The sequence below is a fragment of the Saccostrea cucullata genome, unplaced genomic scaffold (genome assembly GCF_032062105.1).
Source record: "Saccostrea cucullata isolate Sc308-1 unplaced genomic scaffold, CSIRO_AGI_Scuc_v1 ctg1171, whole genome shotgun sequence".
Classification (NCBI taxonomy): domain Eukaryota; kingdom Metazoa; phylum Mollusca; class Bivalvia; order Ostreida; family Ostreidae; genus Saccostrea; species Saccostrea cuccullata.
Window position 1 is genome coordinate 18,671 of NW_026925719.1, and position 13,694 is coordinate 32,364.

A 13,694-nucleotide genomic window follows, 5' to 3' on the forward strand; every position below is an offset into this window, starting at 1 on the left:
ATATCGGAGATGTTTCCTTGTGACAAGACCTTTCATTAGGTACCATTATTTTTTATATCTTGACCTTGGATTTTGACTTGCATTTGAGACACTCTAACGTTCGCCATGAACTGCCATATGGAGACGTCTTCAGAAAATGTTTATTAACAAATATTTACATCCACTGAATATTTTCTCCTTTATTTCTTAAGAAAACCCACTGCGTTTTAATCACTGCATTATTGAACTACATTAGGCATGTTTATCCTGTTCAGGCATTTCTTGATCAGTGGCTGTTCCACCAATGAAATGTATAAAGACGTTCGCGTCATTAATACAATAATTAATCTTTTTAATCCTACTTTTAATGATTATTTAAACAGATATAAATATAAACAATAAAATGTCTTTCTTTGTTTGTTATTACTGGAATTAAAGGTCGCAGCTATTGCAGAAAAAATTTACATTACCTGCTTACGCGGGTTTTGTATTTTTTCTGCAACAACTGCTTCCGTTAATTCCAGTAATAACAAACAAAGAAAGCATTTTATCGTTCAAATGAATGATACTTAAAAACATTTACAGTAAGTCGTAAATTTTTCTGTGAAAAGGGATGCAAATCTATCTTACCATGTTTTACATAGCGTTCTATTCAACTTTGATTTTGTGATACTGTGTATCATTTTTAATTTGAATATTTAAAATTTTCAGCCAAACCAAGGGTATAAAGCATCACTGGAAAAAAAGGAGCCCATATCTTTGTACAAATAGCCATGTTCTTTAAAAAATGATACGCATTTAATGCGATCATGTGGGAAAAGTCTACTTCTGGAGAGCAGTGGACACCAAGGTTCATCTTCTTCTCACCTTGAGTTAAGAGGTTGGTATACTAGTAAGTGTACTAAGACTGACCCCCATAGACGGTAGGTGTGACGTAACGGTCAACTGCTAACCCTCTACGTACATTTAACACTGAGTGATAATATTTATGTACAGGGGAAGAGAACATCGGTCACAGTTTGCCTACACCAAGGTAAGTACCGTCATTTCTATCCTCTTTTTGGGCCTGTGTGCGATTGTAAAATCTTTGAAATTCTGAATACAATTTATATAACTAGAGGCACGCAACATCATTATCATTGCACCTAAGTTAAAAAATTAAAAGGGGAAATCTTTCGAAATCGGAAATCCCTTGATGACAATGATGTGAATAAAATAAGTGGGGGTGCATCTTTTAGTTTAAAAAAAAAGACACTTTCTTAATTTAAAGATTTGGCATGCAACAATAAGTTGGAATAGACTTTCAATAAATATTTTCATTTAAAGTGCATACCTGATAGATACGTTTTTGATGCACTCAGAGGAGGCGAAAATGCATCTTTCTTTTGTTTCTCCTGAGTGAAATTGCAATTTAATTGCATGGAAAGGGGGAGGGGGTGAGTCCTCTCCCTTCCCAATCCTACAGGTCCTCAAAGCACCAATTCTTATTTTCAGATGGAATTGAAGAAGAGAACCCTCAGCAAATCCCAGGTACCAGCATACTTTCACATACCATACGTAGAGACTGGATATCGATACTGCCACCAGCCATGGAAATTCTATTTATACAGCATCTTCTACAACAACACGGAGACTCTCAACGTCTGGACACATGTTGTGGGCACGTTAGTGATGACATCGCGCATTTACCAGATATCCGTCATCTTTGACCTTTATGACCCTTATACTTGGCCTCTGCTGACGGCCCTTCTGTCTTTCTTTGCAACGTTTTTGGCTAGCAGCATGGCTCACATGTTTTCACACAAATCAAAAGATGTAAATTGCTGCATGTTTATGGTAGACTTTGCCTGTATTGGTCTCTTTGGATTTGGTGCCGTTTTGAATCACCATCACTACTCGGTACATAAGAATGCTGATAACACAACTCCGTGGCGAGTACTACTCGTTGGTACAATCCTTGCAGTCTTTTGCTGCACCTGTGGTGCCATCTCTAAAGCTGTCATAACTCACCCAAAACATCGCACCATTTTCCCTACTGCTGGAGTTGGCATTTTATATCTTTTATCCATTACTCCAATTGTGGACCGTATTCTGAATTTCGAGACAACTGGGGGAATTTATCACCATGGCATCCAAATATTCAACATGGTCGCCACCGGGTTCTTTTACTCTGCGCGACTTCCAGAGCGTTTATTTCCTGGAACATTTGACTTCATTGGAAACAGCCACCAAATATTTCACTTGCTTATGATCCAGGCATCAGTAAGTCACGTGGATGGTGTCATCTGGGACATGTTATTCCATAAACTTTTCGTCAGGCTCCCGCGGGTCACAGCCTCATTTTGGAGTACAACTGGCCTCGTTTTCGTTATAGTGGTAATTGATGCCTTTATCATACAGCGTTTTTATTTTCATTTCAAAAGAAAAAGTGTTTGTGATAACTTTTGCTGTCTCTCTGAACACAATAACAATTTGGAACAGAAGAATTAGCTTACATACATGTATACACTTTCTGTTGATTTATGTTTCGCTTGGTAAACAGAAAAGTTAACAAAAATGTCCAAGTAGAATAAAAAATTTTATTGCAACAAAGAAATTACAAGTACAATTGAATAAATGGTCCCCGCACCCAAAAATAAGCTGACAAGCCAATAAAATACCATTTTACTCCTCAATGAAATTTTTGCAGTATGCACAATGGTGAACTCCAACTGTACTGAACATTTTAGCTTGCTTCAAAAAGATCTGCTACTGAAACTGAATGTTTGGCAATTAATATTTAAAAATTTAGAATTTGACTCAGGCATGAAAAAAGAAATTTAAAATCATCTCCATTCCTCAGATTCAGTTAATGCTTAACAATAATATTCTGAAGTTAAAATAATGATATACAAAATACATGTACATGTATTTAAATACCGTATCTCTTTTGAGCTCTTCTTGTTTGAGTGTGTGGATACATGTTTCTGATACCTATCTACAGCCTGATCATCTTGATATTGGGACTTGTTTTGTGACAAATAGAGACAAAATGTGAGGACACATTAATAATCAGTCCTAAACTGATGTTCAGAAAAACACTGACATCTGAAAATTGTAGAGATCTGACACATGTGATACAAATGTGAAACACATGTTTTTACAAAAACTTGTTTTAGAGATGTTTCTTAATTTTAGTCAGAATACAAGAAGCTTAATTATACATATTAATTTTTCCCAATCACACTTTCAATTCTGCTTCATTAAAATTTGCCACGACAGAAATGTGTTGGTGAATGAGATAATGCTTTCTTCTTTGAGTTTGCCCATTTTTAAATTCTAATTCTTGGAATGGTGGCAAAAGGGACGAAAATATCCCTGTATCCATGCAGTGCCATTTCAAATGGGATCTGTTCCCACATTTGTTCACTTTGCAAACTTCAATGTGTGACTCTTGAATTGCCATATACTAACAGTAATTTGTACTTATGATTAGAGCTTGTCAGTAATTATTAGTATCCCTATTTCAGTCTTTTTATGCATATTATATTGAGCAAAATTGGTAGACTGAACTTTTTCAACAACAGCAAATGAAGGTATACATGTCTTTAAGTATAAGATTTTAGTTGTCTTAGTTGTAAGCAGTATCACTCTTTCGGCTTCTCAGTAAAATCTGTCCCGTGGCTTATTTTGTTGCAATGAGTTCATAAAAAATTCAATTCATTCATAAAGGATAGTGAATGATGCTTCCTTAAACAAAGAAAGCTTGACAAAGTTTCTATAGATTTATGATCTACATGTAGATAATTACTGTCTTCTAACACTATATTTTAAGCTTCAACTATGCCAATAATTTTCAGACGCTAACAAAGTTTCAACTCAAGTCAATAACAAAATTTCAAAGTCAATAACATATACTGGCTAATGTTATATAAAATAAAAATTTGTCCAGATCTCATCAAAACTATAAAAAAAAAAAGGCGTAATACAATAAGTTCAATGAATTTCTTCAAAATGATGATTTAAAACGCTGTAAATCATTAATTTTACCTTTCATGCAGTCAGCTATCTCCCTCATTTTCACAAACAAAACTTAGCAATAAAAATCCAAAACCAAATCATTCTTCCCATACAAACCAATACATCGAATATATTCAACTCTCAATAACCTCTAACAATAAAAATATAAATCTGGAAAAATAAGACTGAACAGAAAATATTGTATATATACATATACATGAGCCCACTTTCACTGATAACGGAACATAAAAGTTGTATATTGCATGCCAAAAAGAAAACAGACCAAATTGTACTTAATGGTCTTGATTTCCTAACATAATTCAGTAAAATTACAAAAATGTGCGTTAAAACAAACAAACACGTTTAAGCTACAAAAGCCTGGTTGGAAAGAGAAAGACCCCAAAAATACATGTTTGACAGATGAGTAAAAATCTACATGTATATCTACAATACCTTCTGTTCTGTGGAATGTGAGCACCTGTGTATAGGAAGTGACCTACATTTACACTGACTCGTACCCTGGTACTATATAGATAGAGGCACTTTTTATGTAAACTATGCTAGAAGAAAAGGAAATCACTAAAAATATTGTATTACAAATATATATGCATATTTTAGTAATTTCCAGTATTTAATAAAATAAGCAACTTTTTTTTAAAAATCACACAAAGATGTACATTCTCTCATGAATGATACATACATTTATATTTCATATTCATGTGACGGCAAGAAAAATTTGATTAATGATAGAATGATACTCGCAGACATGTACGTGCACAAATACTCACTAACCATAAACTTAACAAAATAAATGCATTCCAAATGATTTGTCTCGGCATGCCCTAGTAGATCTTGCTGATGTTATAAAAAAAACTTGTTTTAAAAAATATTCAGACCTACCTCGCACTTTTGACAATAATCAACCAAAAAAAAAATTAAACAACTTTTGAGATATCAAATTCTCCTCATTAAATCAATAACTTACATATTAAATTGGACATAAATAATTATAAAATTTTTAAAAAGTAAATATTCCCTACTTGTTAAATCATACTTAGACCTCCCTAACGCAGTTAGTTTTAATTTTTGTCCCATGTTTCTGTCTGACTAGATGAAGTTAATTTTTATCCCGAGCTAGTACTCTCTGAGATCAACTGAGTTTTCCAATCTCCAGCTTCCTAAAGACTTCAGCGGCGGTGAATATACAGGAATCAATGATCCCCGCCACTGTGAATGTTCCCCCAACAATGGCACAAACCTGTAAACAGAAATTAAGGTAAAAAGCACATGTTTTTTAAAATTCTTCTCTGATTTATAAAAACATGAGTTATCTCAGATGAGATGTTTGATTTGATACTTTTAACAATAAGGAATCAGTTCAAGTATCCAGTGAGCTGACCTCAGTCTAGATTACTAATATTACTGTAGTACACTAAACCTCTGCTAGGATAACTTGTATTATTTACTGTGGTAATGAATGGGTTGTAACCTGAATCTAGCATTACTTACTGTGGTAAGGAATGTGTAGAAAGGTTTTCTCTTCTCCTTGTATCTGACTGTAATTGGACTGAGATCGTAGCGGAACCAGATTGCTGGCATCATCCGTCCACCATGGCCATATTGAATAACATCCTAAATAATTGGGAAAATTTAGAACACAAAAAATTACTATATAATCTTACATATATAAAACACGTTTGATTTCTTTACAGGTCAAAACTTAGCGTGAGAAAGAACAGCAGCATAAAGTAACTTCTTGTATATCCCATTTTATCGGTGCCCCCCATCCACCCCCTTCACCCCCATCCCAGGAAGAATAGCAGCATAAAGTAACTTCTTGTATATCCCATCGGTGCCCCCCATCCACCCCCTTCACCCCCATCCCAGGAAGAATAGCAGCATAAAGTAACTTCTTGTATATCCCATTTTATCGGTGCCCCCCATCCACCCCCTTCACCCCCATCCCAGGAAGAACAGCAGCATAAAGTACATGTAACTTCTTGTATATCCCATTTTATCGGTGCCCCCCATCCACCCCCTTCACCCCCATCCCAGAAAGAACAGCAGCGTAAAGTACATGTAACTTCTTGTATATCCCATTTTATTGGTGCCCCCCATCCACCCCCTTCACCCCCATCCCAGAACGAACAGCAGCATAAAGTACATGTAACTTCTTGTATATCCCATTTTATCGGTGCCCCCCATCCACCCCCTTCACCCCCATCCCAGGCAGAGCAGCAGCATAAAGTACATGTAACTTCTTGGCTTGCACATCCTATTTTTCCCCCTAAGAAATGCATATTAAAAATCCACTACAGTACCTAATTTATAGTATGTACACACATGTAGAGTAATCTGAGATAAACTTACTATACTGGAGTATTATATTACAGATTATATAAAAAGAAGTCATTTCCCACCCGAGTATGTGTAAAGGTAATAGAAAACAAACCTATTTCAACAAGGTATGAGTACAGTTAATACAAAACAGACCTGTATCTCAAACGAGTATATCTGTACAGGTTAAATAAAACAGACCTGTGTATATGAATGTTGGTTATCTGATAGAATTTTTTTCCCCAAAGGAGTTTACTATATGTATGTCATCTTTAACAGACTTAAATCACAGAAATATCTGTGTATAGGTTTTCTAAAACAGACTTATCATACAGAGGAATATGTGTACCATTTGAAACAGAGGAGTAAGTATACAGGCACCCTAAAACCAAGAGAAACCAGTCAAAAAAATGTAATGAATTAATTTACCTAAATGAGTCTGTGCATTAAACTTACCCTGTAATAGTAAATGTATCAGACTTTCCCACAAGAGTACAATTACTGCACTAACCCTGTAAGAATATGTGTTATGGACTATTTCTAAAAGATCATATGTATTGAATCTCCTCTTTCAATGTTACGATATTTGCACTAGACAAGTCCTCCAAGAGAATGTGTATACAAAATTGGACTTGCCCTGTAGGAGTATGTCACTTGTATCTACATTTGCACTCATCCTGTAGCAGTAGGTGAATTAGCATTCACAGCTGGACTTACCCTATTGGAATATGAAAACTAGTATCTCCATTTGCACTTACCCTATAAGAGTATGTATACTGATATGGATATCGTAGGTTTCCTCTGGAATCTTCATACACTGATGGGACGATTTTCACAATGTAATCATGTGTAGCTATTGCTGTAATAAAGTGCAATGTTAAATGTAGTTTCATACAATATATCCAATACTCTTTTAAAATAGAAATAAATGAGAAAATCTTCCCCTCTTTTCAAACAATCACTACACACACATTTCTTTCATTCAGACAGGTATTTTAAATCATTTTCATGACCTTTCTTCTAACCTTGTGCTTTGGTCTTATCCAGGCCTTCCATTGGGTTGAAGGACCCAGAAACATCCTGTAACATAAAATAAATAAACATCAAAGACATATTCTGCATGTGCATGGTAGGCTTAGAGTTTTATTCAATCAGTCTGATAATAAATTAATGATTTGTTCCTCGTAAAACACATGAATCCCCATAAAACATTGTTATATTCTATCATCTATGTAACCTATCCTTCAACAGACTAGCCAATAAACCCTTCAATTCATATCTTCCCGACCCTACCTTTCCTTCCTGTAGATCCATTCCAAACCGGACTTTGTGGATGAGGTGAGTCATGTCCGGATTATCCGGCTGCTGTTCCGCGGAGTGAGTAGAGACGTGGAAGTTACCAGGCACCTGTTCATGGACAAAAACGCAAATTTCTGTCAAATATTTCTTCTCAACAACAAAGCTATCTTCTTACAAAGCAATTTTCTCTTTATTATTTAAGACAGGGTATATTGATACTCTTTAATTTATAACAGTAATTTCAGGAAAATTCATAACTTTATACTTTTTAGGGGGAACATTGCTGAGACATTGAAGTTAAACATGAACTGGCAGTTCATAGCGACAAAAAATTGGCGGCGTAAATCGAAGGTTTTTACAATGCTTGGACCTGTAGCTCTCTGCTTTATCTGTCCAAATTTTCTCAAGCAGAGAGCTACAGATCTGCAGCTAGCTTTTATAAAGATGATTCATCTGTCTAATTTAATTACTTTGTTGATGAGGAAGTGGGATTCCATGCGGCACCCTGTTCCCCCATTGACATCAAACTTTTGAGTATTGTCTTGAAAACCCACTTCATGTCTTCCCATATCATCCTGTATGTCAAGTCCTAGATCTGAAATCAGAAATCATTTCCTATAGTCCACAATGTCCATCTGGTTAAGTTAGACATGATGTAGTTAAAAGTTTGATCTCAAAATCAGTAGTAAAAGTACTTCATCATTATTCTTAAATTAAAACATATCAATTTCATAACTTTTTATGCAATATTAATAAAGTGGTGTTGGACTTACATTTACAGTTTAACTTGGGTAAAGTGAGGTTGATGAAGACAGGAATTTTCTCTGAATGTTTGACAGGATCCTCCACTGTCAATTCACTGACTCTGAAATGAATATTTATTACACTGTATAAGCTGATTTAAATGCTTGAGCAAGTTTAGCAAGGAGGTGAGGGAAATCAGGTGGTCAGTCAGTACACCAAAATTAACAGTAGGATAACACAATTCAGGACTTACACATCATGGGAGATGAAAAGCGAGAGCTCGGAGAAAAAGAGAAACAGAATAAACAGAACACTGCAGATAGAGATACAGGCACCAGTTAATGTGGGCTGGGTCAGATCCTTAGGAACCTTCCTGTAAACATCAAATCTGAAATACGAAAAAAAGAAATAAATCAACAACTTAAACGAATCACACAAATATGCTATGTATTAAGGATTTCAAAGCAATGAACTTTAATGGATAATCGATGTAACATATCAGGGGATATTGGAGAAAGTTTATTACAACAGAAAAATTACACTAAAATAGATAGAATATTGTAATTTGTACAGACACTATGACCAACCTAAAGCAATATCTCTTTTTTAATGATCAATCAAACATTAATTCAGTTTTTTTTGTTTTGTTGGGGGCAGAAATGAATAATGGAAAAAAAGTGAAGCACCGCTCATCAATGCAAGCTTTAATGACTACCCCTGGGCAAAGAGAAAAGAAAATTTGGGAATAATGGGATTAATGCACATTCACACAATAGGACCACAATTTTTTTTCAAAATACAGAGAAATCATGGATAAAGTTTTATGTAACTACTGGAAAATTTAAACCCGGATAATATTTTTTCTGTTATTCGGTAATTATTTCAGTAATCTAGAGTGCCGCAAATCATGTTCTGACTGAACAAGTTCAACCTATAATTTATTTTCCAGTGTTAGATGTTCATTTAATATTATATAAAGAACATAATTCACTAAATGCCGTTTCGATATTAAAAGGTGGCGAAGTTTATGTTTTTCATCCAACAAATGAAATGGAGAACAGAGATTGGGTTGCAGATGGACATAGGTATATTTCAAAGATTTATAATTGATAAATATATAGCTGTAAAACAACTGTTCTTATATTTCTTATTCTATCGATTTTCTCTTCTTTCTATCTCACTTCTTTCTTTCCTTTCTTGAAAGCTTTTCATGTGAAGGAACCCGGAAAGTGAAAGGGAACTACGGAAATCGAAAAGTATTATTACTATTTGCATATTGCTCGGAGTGTAGAACGCATTGACAAAAGGTTTAGGAAAGAAGGTATGTTATCTTCGAACTTTAAAAACATTGCCGTGATACACTATCTTGGAGATGCATCTTTCTCAAAACCAAAGGCGCAAGAAATAGTACAAAACAAACAAAAATTTCCAAATTTTTGATCAAAAAAATTCAAGAAAATGTAAAGACCAGTGACAAAAGCGCTCACAAAATTTATAAAGAATCAGTTGTCACGGATGAAAAGCGGAAATCAGGTTACTTTTTTGAAATGTTCGGCAAATTTTTACATAAAAGAAAAAGTCAAATTTTTTGATGAAAGGCCAACAAAAGATGCCTAAAAACAATTCCCCCATTGCCGGCTTTCAGCCTTGTGTCTATGCTGAAAATAATTCGTCCAGTTGTTGACAATTTTTTTCAAATTGTAAATACACACCTTAAAACTGGTGGTCAACATTGGATAATGTTTACAACTATGAATGTAAAATTTCTTTTGGCAGTAAATTTATAATAGCGCAATGTCAAACTCAATTTCATCAGCCGTTAAAATGAGCATTTAATATAATGCATTCTCCAGAGGAAAACATTACAGTACACTTTATGAATTCTGATGTCCAGAAAAATGGCAACGACTGTGGACTGTATGCCATTGCAAATGCAGTAGAGATATGTTTCAGTGGACTTCCAGAGAATACTCATTTCCACACTGAAGCAATGAGGCCCCATTTAATGAAATGTATCATCTCCGTGTAAACGCCAACAGTCAATAGAGTTTACATTTGATATGAAGTTGCTCTGCACGTGCAGAATGCCTGTTTGAAATGGATTCATGTTTAATTGCACAAAAAGTGTCGCCAGTGGTTTACCTTATGTCAAAAACAATACATGAAAAACAAATTGAAAGTCTAAAACCATTTTTATTGTAGAGCAACAGTTTATCATATAAATCTGTGTTATTTAATATTGTAACATTTTCTCCAGATAAATAAATTCCGTGAATATTAATTCAATTTTTATTTAAATCTCAGGATTTTTTTAATGTACAGTGAGGTTGCCATGTATTAAACTTATGTAAATTTGTATATTTCTCTCCCTGAGTTTGATTTAAATTCATTTTACAACATTGTTTGGTGGTACTATGTTTTACTTATAACATCATATATTTTCCCCAATAACCACTGATCAAATAAAAAATTATCGCCGTACTTATATTAATGATTTTTTCTCCATTACCGGATCATTTTCTCCATTACCGAATCACGTGACATAAAGCTGATTATTCTGGTTCAGGACGGGTAAATTTAAAAATACCCTTCTTACGTAACGTTTTACTATGCCTTAAAATATTTCAAACCCTAACCACCCACCCCAAAAAAGTAGAAAAGTTAGGAATCTTTTGAGTTGTTTGCATCCGACAATTAATGTAAAAACAACAACATTGAAATCATAGCGAAAACAAATGACTAGTTCATATAAGAGGACGTAAAATCTTATATGTGATGAACTGCAAACAACCAAAGAATTATTTTCTTATTCAAAAATTGTACTCATTGAGCTATCACACCCCCTCCTCATAATTTTGTCGCTATTGAGATAGAAAATAATAACGCTTATTAATTGTGCCCCCCTCAAAAAAAAAAAAACAAAAAAAAAAACCCGCCAGATGACCTTTTTATGCTTGATTAATTATTTGTCAGGGAAATTTGGTGGTAAATAGTGCCTCCTCAACTGCATATGCATGGCTCTGCACCCCTCCCCTACCAACTGAAATTGCTTCATATGAGCCTGTCCTCAGAGATGTACGTAAAGGCTTATATAACAATTATATTTTTCTAAAATAGTCGATCCAACACCTAAATTTCCTCCGATAGCAGAGACAACTTTACAAATAATGATGTTATATTTTGGAAAAATCCACAGTAGACTTAATATCAATATTCCGATTTTTGGAGGTTGTCCTTTCACTTTACAAAAAAACGTGCCCATCGTCTCTATAGAAATGAATAAGACAGCTCATTCTCCTCTAGTTGCTTTCATAGTGCTCTTTCTCCCTTTCACGTGAAGACATTCCATATAGGCAAAAGGCTGCAGTCTGCATATCATTTTCTCAATGTGTCATTTAAATCAAATGTTTACTAACCAGTATATGTTGATAAGGGGGGGGGGGTATCATAATATTCTGTTTATAATTTATATAGCTTGATGTTGAATTGAAAAAGTATTGTTAGCAATATGCATTTTATATTATACGAGCTTGATTTTGATCATGACAAGAAATAAAAATTAATTATTGGAAATAATTTTTTAGGGAATAGGAAAAGAAAAACTGCATGCGGGGTATTGTTGGAAATAATGACTTAGTAGGGAAGTTTAAATTGCAAAGGGATAAATAAATAAAATTTTAACTTAAAGTAATCAAGACGATTTTTATTTGCTATTAATGTCCACAATAGCTTACGACAGGTATATAGCCTATATATACATTCTGATATAAGCTCTGCACTTCTAAACATATCGATTTTAACTGCTGATTTTGTTTATGTGTATTTTAACCACCTTTTTTGTACGCTTTTGGTGGACATCTTCTGTTGTTGTATTTTATCGTAACTTGTGTGCAAAAAAAAAACGCATACGAAAAATATAATTTGAACAAGATTCCTGCATCTCATATTTCTTGAAACAGCGATTCGTTATTGGAAACGCCAAATTCACAAAAAGAGAATACTATTAATTTCTGATTTAGAAATTGTACGCTTTCAGAGTTAGACACATAATTTTACAAACATCTGCACCAAATTTGTTTAAGAAACGATTCAATTGGAGCGGTATGAAAATTTCTGCATGCATGTACGCTTTATCAGCGTCACAAAAAAGCTTGTTCATGTTTATTTAAAAATTAGGACATCAAACGAGTTGAATTTAATAATTTTATGATAAATGATAAAAGCAAGAATAATTCAGCATGACAGGGTAGGTTAAGCTTAGTATTGGACTTTGATGAGAAAAATACAGAATTTTCATCTTAAAGTGATTAGTTTACAAACCGGGTTAATTCGTTAACGCAACCTCTTATAAATATAGATTTCACAATTTGTGCAAAAAACAACTCCTGATTTGTACTATTTTCTATATTTCAGTGCATCCGTGATTCCGTGACCTGTCCGTGTTTTGTAAACGGCGACACAATAGGCCTATTTTTTTTTTTCTGCAGTAACTCTGGACCTATGATCCTTCGCAAATTGAATCTCGCCGCAAATCATGTTCTGACTGAACAGGTCAATTTATTTTCCAGTTAATCTCTTTTCAGAATGCTTCACAAACAGACTTTTTCTAACTTTGATTTCAAGATAAACAAGTTCATAGTCGACCTGTCAAACCAATCCATCAAATTGGCGATCTACCTCAGTTTTTGCATAGCAATATGCAATATTTTCACATTTAAAATGATAGAATATAAATAAATATGTGTTAAATTACCTTCTTATGTCGAACTGCATCTTGCTAAAATTTCTACAACATAAGATCAACAGCTGCCTTGGGATATGCCAACGTGAAAGGTTTACAACGGAACCGGAAACGCATCAAGTCAATGTAATACGGAAATCGATAACGCTTGACTTAATAAACTCCGAGTGTAGAACGCATGGGGGGGGGGGGGTTACTTCTTCGAGTATAATTTGTCCGCCTCCCCCTTGTTGTCGGTGCTTAGTGCTAGGTTAAGTAATGGTAAATTCAAGATTTTTTTTCAAAGCGTACGTATCAGAAAGTGAGAAATTTTTTTAAGCTTGGCTATCACCTCGGAGAAAATAACACGGTAAGGTATAGATAGAATGTTCTATCGTTAAAATAATGTTGCTCTTAAACACATGATTATCTAACAGGTAAGGTATAAAACAAAACAGGTTACTTTTTTGTTGCTGTTTAAATTTTTTTTGTAAGGTTGTGCCACTTTTTTTTAAACAGCTGCTATAAACCTTCCACCTGTCCTCTATCTATTAAATAATATCGGGAATCTGAAGTGGAAAAGAAACCTTAAAACAAAAACTGCAGAAAGTGCGGA

The 13,694-nt window shown here is 34.2% G+C and overlaps 2 protein-coding genes across 2 annotated transcripts; one reads left to right on the forward strand and one right to left on the reverse strand.

Moving 5' to 3' along the window:
• Nucleotides 1-1,473: 1,473 nt before the first annotated feature.
• LOC134269652 (membrane progestin receptor alpha-like) lies at nucleotides 1,474-2,469 on the forward strand. The gene has a single exon (XM_062751859.1). It carries the CDS (start codon nucleotides 1,474-1,476, stop codon nucleotides 2,467-2,469), a length of 996 nt encoding a protein of 331 aa, XP_062607843.1.
• Nucleotides 2,470-2,536: 67 nt separating this feature from the next.
• On the reverse strand, nucleotides 2,537-13,146 carry LOC134269655 (endoplasmic reticulum-Golgi intermediate compartment protein 1-like). Its single transcript, XM_062751866.1, has 9 exons — nucleotides 13,112-13,146; nucleotides 8,612-8,746; nucleotides 8,388-8,479; nucleotides 8,085-8,209; nucleotides 7,609-7,722; nucleotides 7,341-7,395; nucleotides 7,074-7,174; nucleotides 5,488-5,610; nucleotides 2,537-5,236 (listed from the first exon to the last, which is right to left on the reverse strand). Exons 1-9 carry the CDS (start codon nucleotides 13,129-13,131, stop codon nucleotides 5,129-5,131), a joined length of 873 nt encoding a protein of 290 aa, XP_062607850.1. The 5' UTR covers nucleotides 13,132-13,146; the 3' UTR covers nucleotides 2,537-5,128.
• Between the last annotated feature and the right edge of the window lie 548 nt (nucleotides 13,147-13,694).